The following is a 24,866-nucleotide window of genomic DNA, read 5'->3' on the forward strand; positions in this document are numbered from 1 at the left end:
TGGTAAACAAACAGAGAACTACCCCCACAAATGGGCCCGCTCCCAGGGTTTGACGGACATCTTCCTTTGGCTAGTCTATAGCATGCCCTTGAGAAGGAACCAAGGGCAGTAAACACACGTTTCTGGCATGCACCTCACATCCTCAGAGCCTGCTGTGTTTAGGGTCAAGTTCTGGATTGTCCAGGAATAAATAATCTTGTCTCCAGCAGGCCTTGGTTGAGGTTGAACTGTTCCCCAAGTGTTGAGGTAAAAAACCCAGGTCCAGGGCGACCAACAGGCTAGCAGGAGATGAATACCAGTGACAGGCAGAGAAATGACATTTAAAATACTTGGACACACTGGGAATAGGAACGGATAAAGAAACTTAGTGACCTCAAGCCCATCTTTAGGACATAGTCACAACATGAGCTTTAGGTTTAGAAGATGAATCAGACCTGAGTGTGTTCCGGAATGTGTGACCCCTGGGGAAAGATCATAGACTCAATCCAACCATAATTAAAAGATTTGTGGATTAGCTGCTGGCCGGCCAACAGCCCTAAAGCCCAATCTCAGGCATGTCCTGAAGGAGGGGCTGGAGGAGGGAATTTAAAGGGGAAAACCACACGAAGACCTCCAGTATCTATGCAAGCAAGAATGGTTCTGGTCTGCCAAGAGGTTAGGGCAACTCAAAACAATCTTTGGGTATCTGTGGAAGCAAGATAACAGAAGCCAAAAGGCAGTTAGCCATATCATAACAAGCAGATAGTCACGGCTGTACATCTCTGGGTGGGGGTCACTGAGTCAGGGTTACTGGGAACTTATCTTCCAGGGACAGGGGTCAGAGACAAATGACTGCCAGACATAAAATGGGGCTTCTTTCTTCTTCCTTCCTTCCTTTCTCTCTCTTTTGGTTCTTCGACAGAGTTTCCTCGTGTAGCCTTAGATGTCCTGGAACTCACTCTGTAGACCAGGCTGGCCTTGAACTCACAGAGATCTACCTGCCTCTGCCTCCCAAGTACTGGGATTAAAGGTGTGCACCACCAAGGCTTGAAAATAGGGGTTTCTTTCGCCCTCACAAGGGAAGAGATACGCAGTCTTGGTCAAGGTGTAAGCTGGTTGGTCACTGTCTCAGTTCCGGGTCTGTAAGATGGCCTCAGATCCTTGATCCTTATTGCCTGTGGGGACAATCAGTTCCTGGAAATGACTACTTTTTCCTGGGGATGATTTCAACATAGAGTCATCTCTCTGGGAGAGGCTCTGCTGTCCCTGGACTCCAAAGGATGGCAGGTTCAGGACACCAGTCAAGACCTTCCCACATCCTCGGGGATCTGGGATGGGAGCCTGCAGAGGCAGGCAGTGCGAAGGTTGCTCTCTGTGCCTTCGGCCTCACAGCACGGTGGAGTAGGACAAGCAGCACCTGGGTTTGGACAGAGGTCTCTGGAGTGATTAACGAGGATGTCGAGAGTTAAGCTGGTGAGTGACCCAAAATAAAGAGGACACACACAACATGAAGGTGTAGATGTTTGACTGCACACTGGTTAGCTCATTCTAGGCCTAAGTGAGGAGCCAAAGAGTCCCAGGAAAATGCCTAGTAAAGGTCTCTAAGAACCTTCCAGAAGTCTGTGGCTAACTATTAAGAGGCTAACTAACGGTTTGGGTATACTGCCAGCCTGGAGTGGGTGGGGGTCAGCACTTCTGGGCATGCTGAAATGTACAGCCGGGGCCCCACATTGAAGAGTTTTCCCAAATGGCTCATGACTTTTTTTCTTTCTATACTGCAAGGTAGTTCTATAAATTGCTGACCTGGGCTGTCACCTCCCAAGAGGCCAGTCTGGTTCCTATAAAATATTCTGCCCCAGATGATAGCCTCGCCGTCATCATAAACAGTAATCATCATCTCGGGGTGAGGGGCCGGGGGTGGGGGGGTGGGGGGGTGGTGGTGGTGGTGAGGAAGGTGGTTTTGTCCTGTTGTTACTGGAATCAGGACTCAAGGGGACGAAGACAGTGACTTATCCCTGTGCCTATGGCCTCAAGGAGTATGAGACAGGTTAGACAGACACTCTTAGTAGGAATATCAAGCAGGAGTCTGTGCCAAAATCAAGGTACAGACTTAAAAGGTCACTATTCTATGTTTGGTCCTGCTTCCTGTTACCTTGTATACTCAAGAGTCCATGGTTTTTTTTTTTGTTTTTTTTTTTTTTTTTTGTTGTTGTTGTTGTTGTTTTTGTTTTGTTTTTTTGAGCTGAGGACCAAACCCAGGGCCTTGTGCTTGCTAGGCAAGCGCTCTGCCACTAAGCTAAATCCCCAACCCTAAAGTTATGTATATATATATTTTTAAAGATTTATGTATTATGTATACAGTGTTCACCAGAAGAGGGCACCAGATCTCATTACAGATGGCTGTGAGCCACCACGTGCTGGCTGGGAATTGAACTCAGGACCTCTGGAAGAGCAGCCAGTGCTCTTAACCCCTGAGCTATCTCTCCAGCCCGAGTCCATGATTTTTAACAAAAGCAGCTTTTACATGCCTGTTACAATTTATTATAGAAAGGGGTGTGAGTCTAGGGCAGGCTTACAGACTGTTGGCCAAGACAATAGTCTAACCAAGTTCACCTTCTGTGTGTATGGTGTATATGGTTTTGAGGTGGGCTAGTGAGCTATCGTTATGCCATCTCATGAAAGTATTCCTAGTCCCAAGAATACTTTAAATGCTAAGACATCTTGGGTAAAACTGTTCTTTGACCAGCCCTAAATTCCTAAGGTAAACTGGTCTCTTGAGCAGCCCTAAATTCCTATACAGTGTGGCCCTGAGCTAAAGGCTAAGTGCCTGACCATTGGATGGTTATCTCTCCAGAGCTGCCTTCCGGTCTATGTCACAGATGCATCTTTTTGCCCTCAAAAACTCACCCCACCTGGAGGTGGAGGCCGCTAATCTGCTTTGGGACAGACCCTCCAGTGGGAGAAAGACTCCATTCGACTTATTCAGGCCTCTTGGGGGTTTCTCTTTCCAGGTACCCACAACAGCCTGTGTATGGTGCACGCACACGAATGTGCAGAGGCCTGAGGAGAACCTAGGATATTCCCCAACTGCTCTCCCCCACTGCCTTGAGACACGGTCTCTCTCACAGAACTCGAAGTTCTTTGGGTTAGGCAGTATCCCGAATCTACCTCTCTGTCCCCCAATACTGGGAGTTACAGGCATATGTTTAGTAACTATCAGTTTGGATAATTTGCATTAGTATGGATTCTTGTATATTGATACAAGTGTGAAATTATTTTTATATTCCTGTTTAAGATAATTTGCATATTGATACAAATACAAAACTGTATTTGTCATATTGTACATACCTTCTTACTTCTGTTTAAAATATTTTTATATATTGATACAAACGTAAAATTATACTTGTCATACTGTATGTTCTACTTCTGTTTAGGATATTTTGTATATTGATACAAATTAAGGATATTGTTGTCATATTGCACTATATAGTTCTACCTCTGATTTAATTTTTGTATATTGTCACAAATTCGAGGTCGTTGTCCTTATACTGAATATCTGTTTGCAGACTATTTTTATAATGTGAAGCCTTAGTCTTTAAGCTATTTATGTAGATAAGAATTACAGGTTAATAGTCACCCATGCTTGTCATAATTATAGTCATGTTAGTTAGGTTTTCTAGATATACAGAGATATATGACAAATGGACAGGTCATCTTCGAACACTGCACAGACCTAGAGAATATGGCATTTAAATGTTTTAATAACAGAATTCTGATGACCTGAGACAAGATTGCTCCTGGCAGCACCAATCTACTCCCGAGGAGATATTGGGCATCAATGACACTCCTGATATAATTTGTCTTCCCCTTTGCATAAATGGCCTGCTGGGCAAAGAACTGTCCTGGCCTTGACTGCTGACAGTAAGCACGCTGTCCAATCCAGACGAGCAGGACAAAGGGAAAAGTGACTGCTGCACCTTGCCAAGACAGGGTAGGACAGTCTTTCAAATTTTCCTGTCTCTGAAAATGGTCTGTCGGATATTCTAGGCCTGTAGCCAAAAGTGGAGGCCCCAACACTGCAGAGAGAAGCAATGGGTGACTGTCCAGGCAGCCAGCTGCCTCTGTCATTCCTTGCATGTTTCGGAAGTTGCTTGCTTGTACTTCCTACTTGCTCAGGTAATATTATTTTCCTTCTCAAGTCTTTGATAGGGTTGAAGCCTAGATAATTACAGTTACAATACTCTCTTAGCTAAGAGCATATCAGGATCAAGATTTAGATCCTTCAGGATAGGTTATGTTATCACCTTTTTTTTTCTCCTGGATAATACTTAATAATTGTTCTTATTGTATATAGTTTTGTATTAGGTTTAGAACCTTATTTTTAAAAAAAGAAAGAAAAGGGGAAGTGTTGTGGGAATTCATTCCGCCAGTGGCTGGGGGGTACAAGCCCTAGGGTGTGGCTTTCTGTCTGCGTACATGAGCCCAGAGGGTGGTGAAGACCGGGTGGCGTGAAGCAGCATGTGATTGGTCCCCAGCTTTCCAAGGACTCTGCAACTGGATTTACCATACCCTGTATTCGTGAGTGTATTTCTCCATTTCATGTCTTAATACATCCCTGACACCCCTTAAACAGACTCTCGTGGATTTCGTACATATGTAGACATGTCTGGTTTTCACATGTGTGCTCGGGGTCTGAACCCGGATCCTCACATTTGTAAAGCAAGCCATTCCTAGCCACCCACCCAGCCATCTCCCCAGCCTGATCAGCTACCGTCTCTTGATGACTTTTATTCACTTGGCAGGGGAGTGAGTAGAGGCGGATAAAATGCAAACTAATAAAAGAAAGACACAGAACATATACACAACTGCATGTTAAACCACGCACATCGAAGCAGACATCTCTCACAGACCATTACAAAAGACGCTTTGTGGAGGCTGAGTCATGGAGGGAGGTCAGATGGAAAAGCTTTCATAGTACTTTCAGAGCCCAGGACTTGGAAGACAGAGGGTGAGACCCTCTTCTAGTGCCTTGCAGAAGGGGAGGGGATTGCTGCAAGCTATTGAATAAAAAAAGAAGAGCCCCAGCCCAGACACCATGACACCTGCACAGAAAACATGGAGAGGCCCAGGGCTGTTGTGCATGCCCTGAGGCACGAGGGATTTTATTGTTAGAGCACTGAGTACTGTTTATCATCATAGCCTGCCACTGCTGCTAAGGAACAAATGTTTAATTTTCTAATTTAGAGACATTAAAAATGCTAATATTAGAGTCATTCATTTAAATAGAGAGGTCTCAGAGCTTGGAATACGGGAAGAGACACTCACTCACTGTAACCTGCCAAGGCTTCCAGACAACAAATAGTCCAGACACGATGTTTGCTGCAAGGGAGGGTCCATGATCTTAGCACTAAATAAGGTGAACCCCTCCGAGCTGGAGATCTTAACTGACAGCAAAAAGTGCAAGGAAAATTCGAGTTTGAAAAAAGAAATCCCAATCTTTCAGAAAAGCAGCTCAGAATCGGGCAGCCTCGGGGCCGGTTAATTTCCTGATCTCATGTTATTTTTTTTAAGTTCCCGCTTTTTTTTTTTTTTTTTTTTAATTGTTCTCTCTGGTCCTCCCAGCTTGTTCTGTGAGGCTGGCTCCCTTCCCGGTCCCCATACAGCTGTCACAGCTTCTCACTCATAAACGTCTAGAGGTAGAAAGGGAATGTTGCTGTGTTAATCTTAAGCTCAAAGCAAATCCTTCTAGAAACTGCCTCCCAGAAGCATTTGCCTCCGATTATTCAGGCTGGTATGTGACACGTCCATGCTTCAATCAGTATCTTTGCCAAAAACAAAGCCATTGCTTTCCTTTTGACCAACCAATACCCATCCTCTTTTGCTACAAGAGGCCCAGCCTTCATGTGAAGGCATGGTCACGCTGGGCAGAGTGAGCCAATGAGGCTTCAGACAGCAAAGAGAGAGACGGTGGAGGCCACAACAGTGTCTACCTCACAATCAGTGATCTCTAAATTGCTTCCACCCATCAAAACCATTTCCTTGGTTCACATACAAACTTGGCATGGTATACGGCCCAGGATTTCAATGCAAGCTGACAAATGATGCTACTGACTGGCCACATGCAATACCTACTTTGTGTTGGGTGTGCACCGCGTCGGGTCTAAGTGCCTGAAACCTTGGAGCAGTGACCAAGTAACTGAGTCTGCGAGGGATATGATGTTCCAGTTGCCACCTAAGAGTGCTAAGGGTCTACTCAGTCCATGTTCTTTTACCCAGGTGGTTTTGAGAAAGGACAGGGAGCAAACACGTTTTCCAAGGCAAGATCTATCCTACAAGTAGCACAGGACTTGTGTTGGTTGTATGTCAACTTGACACAAGCTGGAGTCATTTGGAAAGAGGGAACCTCAATTGAGAAAACGCCCTCACCAGATAGGCTTGTGGGGCACTGTGGAAGTCTGAATGTAATTGGCCCCCATAAGCTCATAGGGAGTGGCACTATTAGGAGGTGTGGACTTGTTGGAGTAGGTATGGCCTTGTTGGAGGAAGTGTGTCACTGTGGGGGCGGGCTTTGAGGTTTCCTATGCTAAAGACAGCGCCCAGTGTGTCGGTTGATTTCCTGTTGCTTCTGACCAAGATGTAGCTTCACCATGTCTGTCTGCATGCCACCATGTTTCCCACTATGATGATAATATACTGAACCTCTGAAAGTGTAAGCAAGCCACCTCAATTAAATGTTTTTCTTCTAAGAGTTGCCATGGTCATGATGTCTCTTCACAGCAATAGAAAGTCCTAACTAAGACAGGCATTTTCTTAATTGATGACTTATGTGGGAGGGCCCAGATACTTGTGGGTGGTGCCACCCCTGGGCAGGTAGTCCTAGAGGCTGTAAGAAAATGGGCTGAGCAAGACAGTAAGCAGCACTCCTCCATGGCCTCTCCATCAGTCCCTGCCTTATTTCAGTTCCTGTTTTGGCTTCCTCAGTAGACTGTGACCCAGAATATGTAAGTCAAATACGTCCTTTCCTCCCCAAGTTGCTTTTGGTCAGTGTTTTATCACAGCACTAGCAACCCTAAGACAGGGCCGAATGCACAATCAATGCCTATGGGAAACGGCCAGGCTGGATGCATAGTGTCTATTTTACAAAGAAAGAGCAGCTTTGTATTTTAAGTCACTTAAAACATTCTTCACTCCATGATGCCTTTGACTACTGCAGTGACCTCAGAAGGCAGACTATATGGGCAGCCATGTCCAACAGAACACCCTTTCAAAAGGAGAATCTTGCTGCCCCACTCCATTCACAAAAATACTGTTTTCTTTATAAAATTCCTAGACATTTTTCTTCAGAGGTGTTTAGAAAGCTGTAATTTACTTTTGAGTTATCTGCAAGCCCCGTTTGGTTTTGTGACATAACTGCCCTGAATAAGAGAGTATGCTGCAGCTGGGTGGTGGTGGCACACATCTGTAATTCCAGCACTCAGGAGGCAGAGGCAGGGGCATCTTTGAGTTCTAGGCCAGGATGGTCTACATAGCAAGTTCCAGGACAGCCAGAGCGACATAGTAAGACCCTGACTCAAACAAAAAACCAGGCTTGTAAGGGTTCTCTGGGGACCAGTGAAAGGGTGCAGCAGGCCAAGGCACTCCCTCGGATCCTGACAGCTGAGCTGGATCCTGGAACTCACGTGGTAGAAGAGAAGGAAGTCCTCCCTGTGCTCTAGCCTTGGGCTGGCTGGCTTTATGTAAACTTGACAGAGGCCAGTCACTTGGGAAGAAGAAACCTCCAATTGAGAAAGGGCCTCGACCAGACTGGCCTGTGGGCAAGCTTGTAGGACACATTTTCTGTGACTGATGATTGATATGGGCTCTGCCACCCCTGGGCTGGTGGGGCTGGGTTCTCAAAGAAAGCAGGCTGAGGAGAAGCAAGTCAGTAAGCAGCATTTCTCCATGGCCTCTGCATTAGTTCCTGCCTTGACTACAAGCTGTCGGATGAAATAAACATCTTCCTCCCCGAGTTGCTTTTGGTCAGGGTATTTATTTCATCACAGAAATAGGAACCTAACATAGCTCTCCATACGTGCACTATTTTGCCCATACATGTGTGTGCACATGTGTGCAATACTTTTAAATTTAAAAATAGTTTTCCACATCTCAAATAAACCACACAGACACAAAGTCAATTAAATTTTATTTCAACCAAGAATATAAAATACATGTAACTTATCGTAGCTGGAACAGTCACTTTGAGAAGGATGGCTGGGTAACTCCAGAGCGGAAGCCCTCAGTTCTGAAGAGTCAGCACATTCTGCACCCCCAGAATGGGTTACCGAGGGCGGCGGGCTTGGAGTGTACACACATCACAGCAGAGCAAGGAGAGCCATGGCAATATCTACGTCATACAGAGGGGGTGCGTGCAGAAAGGGACAGAAAAGGATAGACAGGGACTTCACAAATGGGAATGACCAGAAATACAAACTAGTTTAGAAAGGACATACTGTATAACATATATAAAAAGTACTTTCAGTTGTTATTAAAAAGGACACCTCAGTCCTGGCTTTGTATAATGCTTTTAGTGTCTACCCAGACAAAGCTTTAAAAAAATTAAATAGTATTAATTTACTCACGATAGGTGATAACAGTGCATTAGGTATTTCCCGTATAACACATCCGCGTCACTCCCTCTCGGCGACAGCTTCAGAGGAATAAGCACCTCCTTGGGGACAACGCACTTTTCAAAGTCCTCAAACACTGACCTTTGGGGTTAGGATATTTATGACTATTCTTGATGATTATGGGGACCTACACTGCTACATCTGATATAAAATTATTACTTGTATTGACTCCTTCAAGCCTCCATTAAGCCCCATGGCCATCCACTGCCTTCCCCATCTCCTGGGGAGCAGCCCTGAGCTTGAGCCACAGCTTCCTGCGAGTCCTCCTCAGAGGGCCACAGCTACACATTAACTCAGAAGCCAAGCAGGCTGCAAGCCCTACTCTCCAGTTCCTTTTCCCTTTAGCGACAAAAGAGCATCATTTCAGAGGCACAGAGAACAACTAGCAAGTTGTTGCACCAGGCATGAGGCAGTGAACGTGAATGCACGTGGACATCATCCCTTCCTGTCTTCAAGGTATTAGTTCATGTTAGAGTGAAATAGTGCAGAATGTCAGAATTCTAAGTTCTAAAGTCTCAAAAGCACAGATATAAAAATAGACATGTCCTTGATTTCTGCATCTCCCTTCACGGTTTACTTCATCAAAAGGATTGCTTCAGCCTCATGTTATCACCCCAGCCAAGCGACCTTGCTTTAAGCTAGTCTGTCCCAAACTCCTGAATCCTTTTCCCCAGACACCTCGCCACAAAGCTACCCCTAAAAGTGACTTTTAATATAAAGAACAGAGACCTTTCAACTCAATCCTTCAGTACCTCCCTAGACTCCGAGGTTCTCATAAGTTGGAGGATGCCTACGTGTCCCTGGGGGACAAAATAGTATCTAATAAATATTCAAAGAGGAATGTAATCGTTTGAGGCTCACAAAGGTAAATTCTACCCTTAGGAAGATTCGCAGGTCCCACTAGAGGCCCCGCCCCATGGACTATGTATGGCCTTAATGTGTGTGAAAGGCTTAGCTTCCTTTACAAAGAAAGGACGTGATGAACAAGAATCACTTCTAGGATCACTGGGCACAGGTGTGCATCGCCGACCCTGAGGCAAGAAGAGAAAGCAAAGGCCCAGAACCAGTGCAGTGACGTGGAACCCAGCTGCGTATGGAAGGGAGTTTTCCGGTTATGTCCTGGAAAACACAACACCGCAAGCAACCGACAAAATCCCCTGAATCTGTCAGATTTGCCAGGACAGTCCTGTGAATGTATAGGTGCATACTGCCGGAACTGTGTATCCAGTTTGCGTACAAAGAACTGTGGGCATTTTGTTTTATCCGCAGACTGGGGCTAATGTCTTTTATCAAACGTGAGCTCACTCGAGGGCAGGAACAGAGCTTCTATTTTCATTGTGGTTTCCTACAACCACTTGGTAGAATGTGCTCTGTCCACAAGGCCACCCAATTGCTGCAGAAGGCTGCTGTGAACATTTCAAATATGCATAGATGCCTTTTGTGACAGTTAATCACTGGCTTTCTCCTCAAGTGGTCAGCCACATACCTGCTCCCGATAACACTGTTTACTATAAAATTCAGAAGCATAGTTATCCAAGCGGGTTCGGAAGTAAACAAAAGGACCTTCATATCATGACATTTATAAGTCAATCACATGGCATAAGACATCCTACATGAGCTTATTGTCACTGGATCGGCTGTAACAAGGAATGTGTCTTGTTCTTTGTTTTTCTACCCAGCAGAGCATTGAGCCTGGGGTAAGGGAGCAGTGGCCCTGGACAGAGGCTCCAGGGCACAAGACGGAACTTTATATAGGTAGCTACATTATGCAGGAGGCTGATTCTTACTTTTAAAAATATAAGGGATAAAAATCCATGGAGCCAGTCAGAAATTCCTCCCAGTGAGCATGTCAATAACTTCCTCCTCAGTCTTGGTATGCATGTCACTATGCAATCTTTATTACTATTTATAAGCATTATTATGCAGAAATCAGTATGGTCCTGGCTGGCTACAGTATCACATCAATAGTGCAAAATGTATACTGGCTTCTAAAATCTTATTTTACTTGAATATGGACCCCAGAGTATCATAACCAGGTAGATAAGTTCACAAGAATAGTTTTTAAAAATGCATATAGTTTGCATATACAACAAGTGGCTATTTTTTCTAGCTCAAGAAACACTGAGAACAAGGCTGGTGCGCTGGGAGCATCAGACAGAGATGGTCTCGCCCCCTGCACTACCGTGAGAGCGCTAAGCAGTGGGAGCACTGAGCCTTTACATTTCCTCTTGACTCTGGAGGGTGAGGGATTCCTTAAAAGTAGCTAAAAAAGAACTCCCCTCTAATTCGTAGATCATGGAAATGCAAATATTCACCTCATCTACTTTACACTATCTGCCCATAGTTTTTAGGCACAATTATTAAGTTTTCTCCTAGGGGCAAAAGAAAGCATTCAGTGCAATAGAAAAGATTCTTGACAGCGTTAAGTCTCAGCAACAACAGCAAAATTATGCATACGTAATACATACTTTGAACATGAATAAAACCTAAAATTTTAACATGCTTTAAAAATAGTCACTCTATGCCTAATGTAAATACAAATGGAAAACACTGTGGGTGAATTAACAGGCTTCGATTGGAGTATCCTTGATTATGTAAGAAAGTCACTCAGGCTGCCCCAGATGTGGAGAGGATGAAGAAACCAACGGCTCCTGTGGAGCAGCCAGTGCCTCCAGCAGTACCCAGGGTACCCACGGAGAAGCTTTTCCTTCGGGAAGACTGGCCTTGGATCAGCATGACTCCTTTGTGAAGTCCTAGTGCAGTTAACAGTCTCTTCAGACTTCCCAGGTGGGTCCCAAAGGACCAGATTCCATCAAAGCTCTTGAAACCCCTTTCAAAGTAGACTTAGCTACATGAAGGTTAAAATTATAAATTTTAATTACTGAATATTATTCAGAATATGATGATTCTGGGAACTAAGTTCCACATGAACGATTATATAAAAACCACCAACTACTTCAGTTCTTCATGGCATAGACATGGCAGCTGCAAAGATCGACGCCGTTTTTGGTTGTGGGTACCCTCTGTCCCACACTTGTCTTTTACTAGACCTTCCCTGAAAGAGATAAATAAAAACGTCAAGTACAGTACTTTGGGACAGTAACAGTTTCTTTTTAAGACTTCCAAGAGCAAAGCAGTTAGTCTGTGAAGACTGTGTAGTGCTTTCAAAGGTGCGTTCGCCTGGTGCTGTTCCATCAGTTCATGAAGTATAAAACTCTACACCACGGAACCCTGTTCCTAAAACGTTGAAGTCCTAAGAAAAGATAAATTAGAATGATTGCTACAGCGTGAGAAAGGTGCACCAGAAACTCCTCCAGAGACTGCTGAAGGACACAGAAGTGCTGGGCAGATGGAGGCTCCATCAGGGAGGTCACGGGGAAGTCATGCAGGGAGGAGGGCTGGGGACACTTCACAAGAATCTTCTTCAAGTCAACCAAGAAGAGATATTAGTCCTTCAGACACTCAGTACGCGGAGGTTTCCTCTCCAGTGCTGAGTTTTGCCTGGCGTCACAGTCTTCCTCCTGGGTTCTTCACGATGCAGACACAGCCCTGCTGCAGTCTGGGCCGAGCAGAGGGCAGTGATCAGTACCGGTGGGTCTGGTGAGATGGGTGGTACTGTGCACTCTGTTGAGATGAAGCGTAGCCTAGTGCGCTCTGGGACTGGGAAGACCCCTGAACGCTGCTTTGGTAATTCAGGCGAGAACTGGAGTGCTAGAAAAAACAGGGAAGGGGGTTACTGACTGCAGAGAGGGGTTCACTCAGGACGCCAATCCAGGACAGAGTTGTCAGCTACGTTCGGCCTGAGGCTCCTGCCCAGCTCCACAGCAGTTGACATGTTCTGCTCGTCTGGAATAGCGGCCTGCTTAGGCTACTGTGACCACCCTGGTTGGCACTGGACTTGGCTGGGCAGTGGGGAGGGTGAGCTGTACTGGTAAAGAAAGGCAGAGGGGTTTAACCTTCCCATGACTAAGATCTGACAACAAAACAATCTGGTAACTGGAAAAAGTGATATCCGTAAGATATAACTGCATACTGATAATTCTCCCTTTCATAACTAGCGGTGACTAGGAAACCATTCTTTTAAGGCAGAGTTTTCAGAGCACGAATGAGGGACACTGGGAGCCTGCCAATGAGAGAATGAGAAGGCTGTCAGGGCAGGCCAGCTGGGGACGGGGATTGTAAACTTCAGGTGATATTCAAAATGGAACTTTCTCACCAAGAAGTCTTATTTCCTATCTAAAAAGTAAAGGAAGCAATTTGCTTACATGACTGGCCTCAAGAGACAGCAGACAGACAGCTTTCAGTCTAGGCTAAACCTTGTGCTAAAACAACTTTCTTAATGACAATATTTTCTTTTTCAATAGGGAAAAAATGCATATCCCTTTCTTTTCGTGTGTGTGTGTGTGTGTGTGTGTGTGTGTGTGTGTGTGTGTGTGTGTGTAAGGCAGGGCCCTGGAACTCTCAACAATCCACCTGCCTACAGTTTCTCGAGTGCTGAGATTCCAGGGCTGGCCACCATACCATGCTCCTCTTTTTGAAGTATTAATCATACTTGCTTCTATTAAAACAGCCTAAAACCCCACCCATGGAAACTAAAAGGCATCCATGGAAACTGTTCTCCTCACAGAACAGTTCAATACGAATACAACAAGGTAAAAGTAACTCAGAATCGAATACAAGAAAACAAAATATGGCACTGTTTTGGGGACAATGTTAAAAATGGCTTATTTTGAAGAGTGTGATAAACAAACCTGGAGGCATCTCACTCCTTACAAATCCTAGAATCCCATGTGAGCCGTCTCCCCTTTGGTTTCCTTAACCAGTGCTACAGCTGCAACTTCTTGTTTGTCTTAACGCCAAAAAGTACTATCTAGTGTTAAAACAATTTTAGTATGACTACAATTGTTCCTGAGGCCTGTTTCTCAGTCTTTATCATTTCCTGTGTCTATGTGGCCACTGACTGACCATTTCCTCCAGTAAGAGCAATCTTTCTCAAGCTCTGTCTATTCTCAGGGTTCTCGGTTTTGTCCAATCTGCGGTCAGCACGGACAGAGTACTGACATTTCTTTAAGGAGCCTCCGCCTCCTTCTTTTCCCTCCCAGGGGTGTTATGATAAAAAGTCACAATAGGAAATACCTCACAATTGCACGAAATGTGATTTTAAAAAATCCTCCCTTTCCTGGAACGCCAGAAACATAACTATCTAGTTTCTATATCAGATTTTGGGGCTAAGAATTATTTAACTGTAAGAGGATTTGTTAGAAGTCAATATCCTCTTTCAAAAAATACATTCATACCAAAAAGGAGCAGTCACGCGGTACCTGATAATCTGACGGCATAACAGGGCCGCCTGAGCTTGCACCTGAAGGCCCGATCCGGGGCTTCTTGTTTGGAGGCACCTGGTTCAGGCCCGAGTCCTGGCCGGGCTGCAGCCCTGCGCCAGCCCCAGCCCCACCGGCCGCGGCTCCCCCTGCAGTGCCATTGGTCTGGGCGCTGCTCTGCGGTGGTGGAGGAGCCTGTGGCGGGGCTGCGGCCTGCTGGGGAGGGGCTGCGGCCTGCTGGTGCGGGTTCTGCTGCTGTGGCTGGTTCTTTTAGGGATAGGGAGAAAGATCCGAAATGTTACTGTGAAGCCACATGAATGGGAAACCCATTTCACTACCTGATACACGTGTGTGACTGGTGACACACCTGCGTATAACCTGGTCCCACGGGTGACAACCTCCAACATACATCCTTCCCGAAGATTACCACAGTGAGCCCTGAACAGCAAAGGTCTCTGAAGTTCATTTAGACCGTGAGGCATCTCCAAATTCAACAGACATTTCAGTGGGTACCACAAGGCACATGGGAAATAGCATCACACTCCTTACAACATCTAAAAGCCTTTTCAGTGAGGACTTTGGAAAACAGAGCAGGGGAGTGGCTAATACAGCCCATTAACACATAGGATGGGGTGATGCTCAGGAAAGTATAGCGGGGTGGAGAGGACACTGGGCAAAATGAGCAAGAACCGGGACTAGAATGGGCTCCTAAGACAAAACAGAAGCTCAGTTTAAACTTCCAAGTCCACCTTCAGTCTCCAAACTCCACAAAGAGCAAAATAAACATAAGTTACATAAAGGTGGGCAAGTGTACAGATCAAATCATGCCCCTCAATTATCCTTTCGCTGCGTTTACGCTCTGGAAGTCAGTGTTGCATGGAGCTCATACCTTCTCGCCCTTCTCTTCTGGTTCATCCTCATTAAGGAATTCTCTCTTGGGGTATGGAATCTGGCAACCAGCAAACACACTAAAACCATTGAAAAAGAAACACACGTCACAATCTGTAATTCTATCACCTTCCTTTATAATTTTACTTTTTCTTTCTTAACTTGCATCCCATTCTTTACCATGACTGGTGTTTGCTGGACGCCTTCTGAACATCCTAATTTAAGTAGTAAGGAAGGGACAAGTCACTACCTGCCCACCCTGCCGACTGCCACTGTCACGGCTGAGGTGGGACTGCTGGACTGCGGCTCGCAGGCTTGCAGTATGACACAGAACTTCGTCAGCACTACTGCAGCAGTACCAAACGAAACTGTCTTTGCATTTGCTTCAACATGAAAAAACGGTGTCTAGTATTTACAAGCCCAGAGCACAGGCTTGGAGGGCGAGGTGTGGGCAGGCTGCCGGGTGCACCGGTCCTCTGGTTAACCTCTGCTCTTGCTGCTTGGGCCTGAGTTGCATCTGTTCTGGCTTTCGTCTAGGAAGCTGCTGTGGCCCTTTCTCTGAGGAGATGTTCTCTGTGCTCCCTGGCATTCAGCAGCATCCAACACCCTCAACATGGAGCACAGACCACGGAGAAGGAAGGGTACGTACTCTAGTGTGGGCAAGGGGTCCTCCTGAAAGTAGGGGTCCTGCAGAGCCTGCTCTGAGGTGATCCTCTTCGTTGGATCCATGGTAAGGAGTTTCTGAAGCTATAGCAACAAATAAGAAATGTGACAGCCCATGAAAAGGTTGTTGACAGGTCACCTACCTGACTTTTGTATTGATATCTGACATAATTAACATCTAACACATCTTTTACACACTAATGGGCATGCGTGTGTTTAGAGTAAGTTCTTCCACATGGGTTCCAGGGATTGGGGATCAAACCCAAGCTGTCCAGGCTTGACAACATATGTCCTTACCCACTGAACCATCTTGCTAACCCTCACATCATCTTATACTGCTCCCTGAACAATTAGTATACTACATACATGTTTATGAAATTACCATTAAGGACCCTTAAAATTCTTTCTTTTTTCTGATACGAATCATATAAGAAATTTAAGGCTAGAAGTCAAGGATGATTCTCAATGGAATAAGATTTAATTTCTCAAGCATCCAGCAATTAATCAATCTCCCTCTCCCTTTCCCCCCTCCCTCTCCTTTTCAAAAGGAAGACTAGCTGGGACAGTTCTGCAGGAAACAGGAGGTGCTGTGTGAGCAGGTTTCGGTGGGGGAGAAGCACCTACCAGGAGGAACACCTTGCTGTCAGGCTTGACCTTGTGTTTCTCCATGTACTTTAGGAGGCTACTGTTGGCGTACCTGCAAGGATAGGAGCCCGTGATTTGTAGTCCTAAAGGACCGTTCGAAGGCAGGTTCTCTGTGCAAACCCACTACTTAACACCGACACAGTAGGAAAGAAAAGTTGTTAAACGCTACATATCAGTTTTTAGTGCTGGTCATTTGGGGATGCTTATGTGTAACCATTAGAACTGAAAATACAAATAGCTTGAAATTCAGCCATTGCTCTGATGTGCACTCACGTCTAAGAGACGGCTTGCTTGGTTTCTGCTTCTGAAGTAGAGGAGGCCATGCATAAAGGCAAGTGTTGTACAGCCGAGCATCATCTCCCCACCTGTAGCTAGAGTTTTCCTGCTTTGTCCACAGTCAGGACAAATCTCTGTCACCCGCCAGTCCCACAGCCGCTCAGACCCAACCAAGTCAACACAGAGACTTATATTGCTTACAAACTGTATGGCCGTGGCAGGCTTCTTGCTAACTGTTCTTTTATCTTAAATTAACCATTTCCATAAATCTATTCCTTGCCACGTGGCTGGTGGCTTACTGGCGTCTTCACATGCTGCTGGTCATGGCGGCGGCTGGCAGTCTCTCTTTCTGCCTTCCTGTCCTTTTATTTCTCCTGTTAGTCCCGCCTATCCTTCCTGCCTAGCCACAGCCGATCAGGTTTTATTTATTGATCAATCAGAACAACTTGACATACAGACCATCCCCCAGCACAGCCAAGTGCAGACCATCTCAGACACCTGCACTCAGGCCCATGGTCCTAATCATCCTCTATGCGGACCTGCTGGGTAACGCCACAAAGAACCCAAGAAGGGCTCCCACAGGACATACAGAACATCCCACAGCACCCATTCGTGAGACAGGTCTCGCCAAGCTGTACGCTTGGAAACCCCCCACCCCCAACCCCCACCCCCACCCCCCGTCTCAGCCTCCTGAGCAGGGAGGGTCGTAGGCCTTTGTTACCAGGCCTAGCTTACGGGACACGTGCACACATGAGTATCAGGACATATGAGAATATTCTTACTGGCATTTCTATAATATAAGACAAACAAACAACAACAAAACCCACCAACAAAACTCCAACCTATACACAATCAAATGTCCACCTATTAAATGCTGGGTAAACCAACTGTTAATTTAGTCAGAGTAAATGAAATGTTATAAATACGTGAACTGAATAGGGAAGATGAATGACACCATTTACATACAGCTTGAAGACCCATCAAACTAAGTGAGTATTAGAGATGCCTGTATGGGGTTACAAACACAATTCAGAGTATCCAGTCTTCCCTCTGAGAGGGAACAAGTAGAGAGGGGCCCAGAGATGCTGGTCCACTCAGTAACATTCTACTTCTGAGGTTAAGAGGTGAGTGTAGAGATATTCATTTGATTGTTCTAAGTATACAACATTTATATTATTTCCTAGGTATGAACTATTTAAATAGTTTTAAAATATTAAAAAATGTGCTCTACATGTATAAATCATAAACCATTATTAGTGTCTTGATGATTTCCCTGTCTTTTATTATTTATTTTTGGAGCAGAATTGGTGTTCCTTAAGATTGTTTAAATAGAGGCTGGGTGGTGGTGGCGCACACCTTTAATACCAGCGATCAGGAGGCAGAGGCAGGCGCATCTCTGTGAGTTTGAAGCCAGCTGGGTTTACATAGTAAGTTCCAGAACAGCCAGAGCTACATAGAAAAACTATGTCTCAAAAAACAAAACAAAACAAAACAAAAGCCCCAAACAAAAAAAGTGTTAGAAAGGGAGGTGCCTGGGAAAAAAAACGAGATATCTCAGAGTTATAGATGTGGCTCTCAAAGGACAGTCACCTCTGCTTTACAAACGGTAAAATCAGGGGGACTTTTTTTTTGCTTTGGATTTATAAAATTAGAACCAGTATAAAAATTTAATGTTTTTACATTTAATGTTGTCTCATTAACATTTCCTTTAGCAACAGTTCTATACATTCTATTATTCTGAGTAGCTGAACTGCCCACTGATCTGGAGTGGTTTCATCACAGCTCTGAGACGTATGTCCTTATGAGCTAACCCGGCACACACGGCAAGGACACACTATTGCATGAGACACAGGGACGGCACTCGACTCTGGCTTCATCATTCCCCCACTGTGCGATCCTGAACAACAGGTTAACATCTATGAAGACTAAGCTCTCATTTGAAAAAGTGGATTATCATCGTACCCACCCTGTAAGCTTGTTCCCTACAAAGAGTGAAGAACTAAACAGTACCTTGTAACAACCCGATTTTCCTAAAACAAATTCTTGGGACGATCAGGTCAAAGGTGCACATCTGAAGTATTTTTGTTGTTGTTTTGTTGCTGTGGACCTTTGCTTTCTTCTTGGCAAAGTACCAGGGATCAAACCCAGGGCCTCACACATATTAGGTAAACATTACCATGACTTACATATTCCTAACAATCAGAACATACTATTTTTTTAATTTATACTTATTTTACATATACAAATGTATGCCTGCATGTATGTATGTGAGATACATGTCAATAGTGACCTGAGAGGCCAGAAGAGAGTGTTGGACCCCTTGGCACTGGAGTTACAAATGGTTGTGAGCCACTATGTGTGTGCTGGGAACCGAACCCGGGTCCTCTGCAAGAGCAGCAAGTGCTCTTATCTGCTGGGCCATCTCTCCGACCCTGCTTCTGAGATGGGGTTTTGCTATATAGCCCAGGCTGGCCTCAAGCCCGGTTTGGCCTCTTGGGTATCTGGGACAACAGCGCATGCTTCACAGCACCCATTCAGAAGCTACATTTGCACCAAGGCTCCAAAAGCACTCATTCTTACAGAAGAACAAGTGCCCGTTGTGTGGTACCCTGGACTTGGGTATATCAGAGCATTTATGGACAAGGCAGGTACTGGATTTGGTAAGAGGAAGAAGCCTTATGGTTTACAGAGAAATCATTTCTCTTCCTGTCTCAGGGCATCTCTGTCCAATCAACTGTTTTCCTGAGTTAACACTAGATGCTAAGTTGTCTCAATCATATAAAAAAAGCCTTGAAGTTGCCTCTCTGCCGAATTCTTGGATGTAGCTGTTTTATTTTTTCTTAACTTTAGACTTTGTAAATTCTCCTCTTCTAGGAGCTGAACAGTTTCTAAAACAACATAAACTTTCTAAGTATTTATCAAGTTGTATTTATTTGAACATTCAGTTTTACAAAGCCAATCAACAATCTCCTTCGAATGTGTTCTCCCTCTTTTTCGGCTTGCTGAAGACTAAATCCAAACATCTTCCCAGTGAGCCGCCTGACGCCCTCAGCCTCGCCTTGCTTTCAAAAGAGCTACTTGGAGCTGACACTTTAGAACCATTACAAAAACATCTATTGCCACTCTTAGTGATTCAGTTGCAAAGTATTTCGGAAATTCTTTTTCTCTGATAAAAGAAAGTTAATATTCTTTTACTTTTGAAACACTATTTTATTTGAAATAAAGTACTTTCTAGATCGCTGTTTTCAGTGTATTTTGCTGTAGTGATGTCTGTTGTTGGCTGTTGTTTTGGTTTTGAGACAGGGTCTTATTATGTAGACCTGGCTGGCCTGGAGCTCCACTCCGTAGACTGGACTGCCCTGACTCAGAGATCAGCCTTCTTCAGCCTGGGATTAACGGCATGTGCCACCACCCAGATTGTAGAGACAGAAACACCACAGAAAGGCCACTGCAGGATTGTCAGCACGGCATGCTGGGGTTCTAACTATACTGGCAAAGCTGATGGGCAGAAACAGATTCAAAGCATTTCTAGAAGAATTGAGCAGATGTCCTAATCATTTGGAATGCACAGAGGTCTGAGGACGTCAAATGCATGAGGGTGAGACAGAAGCCTCTGCCTCACAGGTCTTGAGCAGGTAGGAGTTCTGCTTCAGGCCGAGATTCCGTTGGTGGTTGTCTTAGTTAGGGTTTCTATTACTGTGAGGAGACACCGTGACCACGGCAACTTTTATAAAGAAAAACATTTAATTGGGGGTGGCTTACAGTTTAGAGGTTTAGTCCATTATCATCATGGTGGGACATGGCAGTGTGCAGGCAGACATGGTGCTGGAGGGGTAGCTGATAGTCCTGTATCTTGCAGGCAACAGGAAATGGGTGTGGCTTGGGCACATGAGACCTCAAAACCCCCACAGTGGCACACTTCCTCTAACAAGGCCAAACCCACTCCAACGAAGCCACACCTCCCAAGAGTCACCCCCTAGGAGCTTAGGGGGAACAATTACAACTACCACAGCGGTTTAGAAAGTGAATTTGAAAACTGGGGAAGTACTGAGTAATAAATGCAGTTTAGTGAGCTAAGTGCTGCTTCTACCCACCAAGCACCTCTCTGGGACATACAAGCTGTACAAACTGGAAACTTTAGCTTAACTGGTGGTAAACTGAGGCCATCAAAACTGTGGGGTGTGTCAAGGAAAATGTGGAGTGACAAAGGAGGCCAGGCCAAAACCCTGCGGGTCTGGTTCTTCTAGAGGGCAGAAGGCCCTACCAAAGGCTTCGTGAGCACGGGCCGAGATGAGCGGCGCTGTTTCCAGTTCCCTTATGACAACTGCTTTCGTTTCCACCAACTGTTGTACTGAAAATTGGCTGGTAAGCTGACGTGACCTTGGTTGTCAACTTGACTGCACTTTTGGAACCAACTAAAATGCAAGCCACTGGAGCACTCCTGTGAAGGGGTCTATTATCACTATTACTTTTATTTATTTCAATGTGTATGGGTGTTTTCCTGCAGAGGCCAGAAGAAGGCATCAGATCCCCTGGATCTAGAGTTACAGAAGGTAACTGCCATTTTCGTGTTGAGAGCTGAACTAAGTCCTCTGTAAGAGCTGCCAATGCTCTTAACTGATGAACCATCTCCAATTCTTTTTTTTTCTCTTTTAAAAAAATTATCCTATATATGGGCATCTGGCTGCACATATTTCTGTGTACCATGCTCACAAAGTGCCCACTGAAGAAGGTGTAAGATCTCGTGAAACTGGAGTTACAGAGAGTTGTGAGCTGCCAAGGGGGTCCTGGGAGTGTGAGGAATTCTCTTTCTCCGATTATTTGAAACAAGAGGATGCACCCTATGTGGGCAGCATCTCTCTGGTGGCAGCCCAGATACAAAGACATGAAAGAAGAAACTGCGTTTGCCTGCTCGCCCTCACTCTTACTGGCAAGCCTGCCTATCCTGTTGCTGTTCCCTCACCAGATTTAGAATCAATTTCTCTGGGATGCCAATGTAGACTGAAGATGGGTAGCTCTCCAGGAACCGTCCAGTCCTTCAGTGCCAGATTGAGACTGCTGAGACATTCATCAGCCTTGTGGACCGAACCACGACCCAATTCTCAGCCTCTCCAGTATGAGACAACCAACTAAGTGTGGGACTAACTGGACTATATCCTATAAGCCAATCTACTAACATACTCACTCACACACACACACACACACACACACACACACACACACCACACACACACACTCACACACACACACACACACACACACACACACACGCACACACACACACACACACACACACACCCCGGCTAGGGAAGCTGGCCTTTGCACTCCCGTCACTTCTACTCGACACACACGCCTCCAGCAACTCGTTTACTCAGATCCTGGACCATATGGCTCCTCCTTGCCATCCTTCCCAGTTTCTTATGGCAGCATCTCAGTCACCAGTCATTACTCAGATACAAATAAAACCACAGCTACAGTATTGAACTGAGGCCTTCCTTATAGTAAAATTGTAACTGTTTTTATTTATTTATTTATTTTTTGTGTGTGTGTGTTAAGACAGGGTTTCTCTGTCCTGGAACTTGCTCTGCAGACCAGGCTGCCCTTGAACTCAGAGCTCCACCTGCCTCTGCTTCCTGAGTGCTGGGATTGTCCACCACCGGGCCTGCCTCTGTTTTTAACTATCACAGCCCTAAACTGGGTATATAGCTAAAATCATTCGGAATATACTCTTTAAATTACAGGCATGACAGGTAACTAACATCTGAGTCTCTGGTTTAAACCTACATCCTTTTTAAAAGAAGAGTGACTTCTCCTACTGAAGCTAGAATCTGTAATTAACAAGCCTGAGAATTTGTCTCACCCACAATATTCATGCTGACTCTGATGATCACCCCAGTGTGAAGTATGAAAAGGGAGGCCCTCAAAGGTGTTGATTGTGGAGGGTTAACACAGAGTTCACACCCTTTTGCCTTCCCACCACAGACCGCAGCAACAGGACACTCTTCAGAGTAGACAGCAAGCAAACAGACAGCGAACCTGCCAGCACCTCCATCCTGGACTCCCCAGCTTCCGTACCTGTCTGCTCTTCATCAATCACTCATCTGGGATTTTTGTTTTGTTTTGTTTTTCCCAGCACAGATGGACTTCAATAATCTGGAATTACTTACGTTGTTCTTCTGAAGTCTTTTTGAAGTGTTGGGTACTCTGGCATTTTTCTAATATCTTCCCAGTCTTTATCTTAAAAAAAAAATATTTATAGAAAATATCTTATTAAGTCTCCTAATTCTTTTAATTTGAAAATAAACATAAAACAAACTTCATGCATGCTCTTACAATGGAACACTTTTGAAATATAACTCAAAATAGTATTTTGAAAAGGGCAACAAATTACCTGCAGGAAACCCCATGACACTAAATATCCGATCTAGTTGATCATGATGAAAAGGATTGCTTGTTTTTATATCCTCCTGACGACAGTGAAAAATAGGCTCTGACGTCAACAATTCAGCAAATATGCAACCTATTGCCCATATATCTATGAAGGGAAAAACAGCTTCTTACACAAATGCATTACATTTATATACATTCGCTAGTTACAATTACTGCATATAATTCCAATAGACACACAAAACTATATTTTAGTAGAGGAATGTAGAATAGTTCACCACAATGTCAAACACATCTTGAAGATAAACTACATAAACAAATAGTTTAATTATATTCATTAATTAGAATAAATGTCAGTATGCTCTGTTATAAAACAAACTACCCAACAGAAAGCTATGTTGTAATGCTGCTGTGGGATAATGCTCTTGTACACTGTAAAGATTTATCACTCGAATTGGTTTAATAAAATGCTGATTGGCCAGTAGCCTGGCAGGAAGTATAGGTGGGGCAACCAGACTAGAATTCTGGGAAGAGGAAAGGCAGGGTCGCAGAGGAGGCAAGATGAGAATGCCATTGAGAAAAGGTACTAAGTTATGTGGCTAAACACAGATAAGATGGGTTAATTTAAATGTAAGAGCTAGTTAGTAATAAGCCTGAGCTACCAGCTGAGCATTTATAAGTAATATTAAGCCTCCGTGTCAATTTGGGAAGTGGCTACTGGGTATTTGGGAACAGGCAGGTGGGAGAGAAACTTCTGCCTATAAATGCCTCTCTTCTCTGACCATATAGTTATCTCCCTCCACAGAAATCAGCCTTCTGGATAATGGGTAATGGCCTTCAGTAACCATTGTTTACCATACCATGACCTGCTATGATAAAAGGCCATAAAACATAATCTAATCTTCCTTAATGACACAGCCACTGTCATAATCATCAGGGACATCCATCAGTACCACACAGTAATATTGTGTCGGCTTCTTAATTCCTTCCTGTCTTCCACATCATGCTGTCTGTCACTCCTGTTTCTAATAGCTCCATCATCTCTCTTCCTCCTGATGGCTTCTAATATAGTCAGTGAGGCCTGCTACTATAAGCTGGCAGTCATGTCAACTCCTGATTGGTCCTCTATTCAAAGCAAAATCTAGACTTCCCTGTGAACTGTTTGCATAAAGAACCTCAGAAAAGCAAGAATGTTAAATTCTGTTTCCTGCCAACATTATCTTTTCATTGTTGTTGTTTTGGTTTTTTTGTTTTGATTTCAAGACAGGGTTTCTCTGTGTAGACCAGGCTGGCCTGGAACTCACAGAGATCTGCCTGGCTCTGACTCCCAAGTGCGGGGATTAAAGGCATGCGCCACCACTGCCCGGCCTGCCAACATTATCTTAATTTTGTATTTTCATCCAGCTCTTGCATCACTTATACTTGTTTCTGACACAAACCAGGTATGAGGAAAAGTGAGAATGAGTGAACGTGTGTGTTTATATAGACTGTTATGAATATATTTTAAACTCAGAGATAACTGATTTGGAAGGGATTATTTTTCTCTATCTTATCAATCTACCTAACTTCTACTGTGAATGGATAATTAGGATTGACTAGAATTGGTTATTACGATTTTGTTTTGGAGATGAGATATGATCTCACTGTGTATCCCAGGCTGGCCTTAAACTCACTCACAACCTTCTTGCATCAGCATCCTCCCAGATACTAGCATTGCAGGAATTAGTACCTGGCAAGTAATTACGTTTTTATCTTAAGTGGTAAATCTCATTAACTGAGCAAAAAAGTTGCAAACTGGTTAAAATTCAATTTCAGTTCTCCTCACATTTATTAAAAACAAACAACAACAACAATAAATAACAACCCCACCACATCTATTTCAACAGCAGAGGGAAGCTGAGAAAGAAAACTACTTACTACAACTGCGCTTTCCAAGAAGTGTGCTCCCCAGTGGATAGACACACAGCAGAACTGCCCAGGAAAGCTGGGTTTCTGGGGACCTGTTGTATGTGTGACATTAACTTTGGGGGTGTGGCCGTTT

General features: G+C 44.5%; 1 protein-coding gene across 3 annotated transcripts in view; it reads right to left on the reverse strand.

The window, feature by feature from the left end:
- Positions 1-8,144: 8,144 nt before the first annotated feature.
- The window catches only part of Cdk19 (cyclin dependent kinase 19), a 131,650-nt gene continuing 114,928 nt past the window's right edge, over positions 8,145-24,866 (reverse strand). For all 3 annotated transcript variants that reach the window (XM_042262042.2, XM_076552416.1, XM_076552414.1), the window contains 7 exons: positions 22,830-22,973; positions 22,606-22,675; positions 16,142-16,214; positions 15,504-15,601; positions 14,856-14,934; positions 13,967-14,233; positions 8,145-12,356 (listed from right to left, as the gene is read on the reverse strand). In XM_042262042.2, the coding sequence (XP_042117976.1) occupies positions 12,228-12,356; positions 13,967-14,233; positions 14,856-14,934; positions 15,504-15,601; positions 16,142-16,214; positions 22,606-22,675; positions 22,830-22,973 (860 nt within the window). In that variant the 3' untranslated portion in view covers positions 8,145-12,227. The remainder of the gene's footprint in view (positions 12,357-13,966; positions 14,234-14,855; positions 14,935-15,503; positions 15,602-16,141; positions 16,215-22,605; positions 22,676-22,829; positions 22,974-24,866) is intronic.

The sequence above is a fragment of the Peromyscus maniculatus genome, chromosome 16 (assembly GCF_049852395.1).
Source record: "Peromyscus maniculatus bairdii isolate BWxNUB_F1_BW_parent chromosome 16, HU_Pman_BW_mat_3.1, whole genome shotgun sequence".
Classification (NCBI taxonomy): Eukaryota; Metazoa; Chordata; class Mammalia; order Rodentia; family Cricetidae; genus Peromyscus; species Peromyscus maniculatus.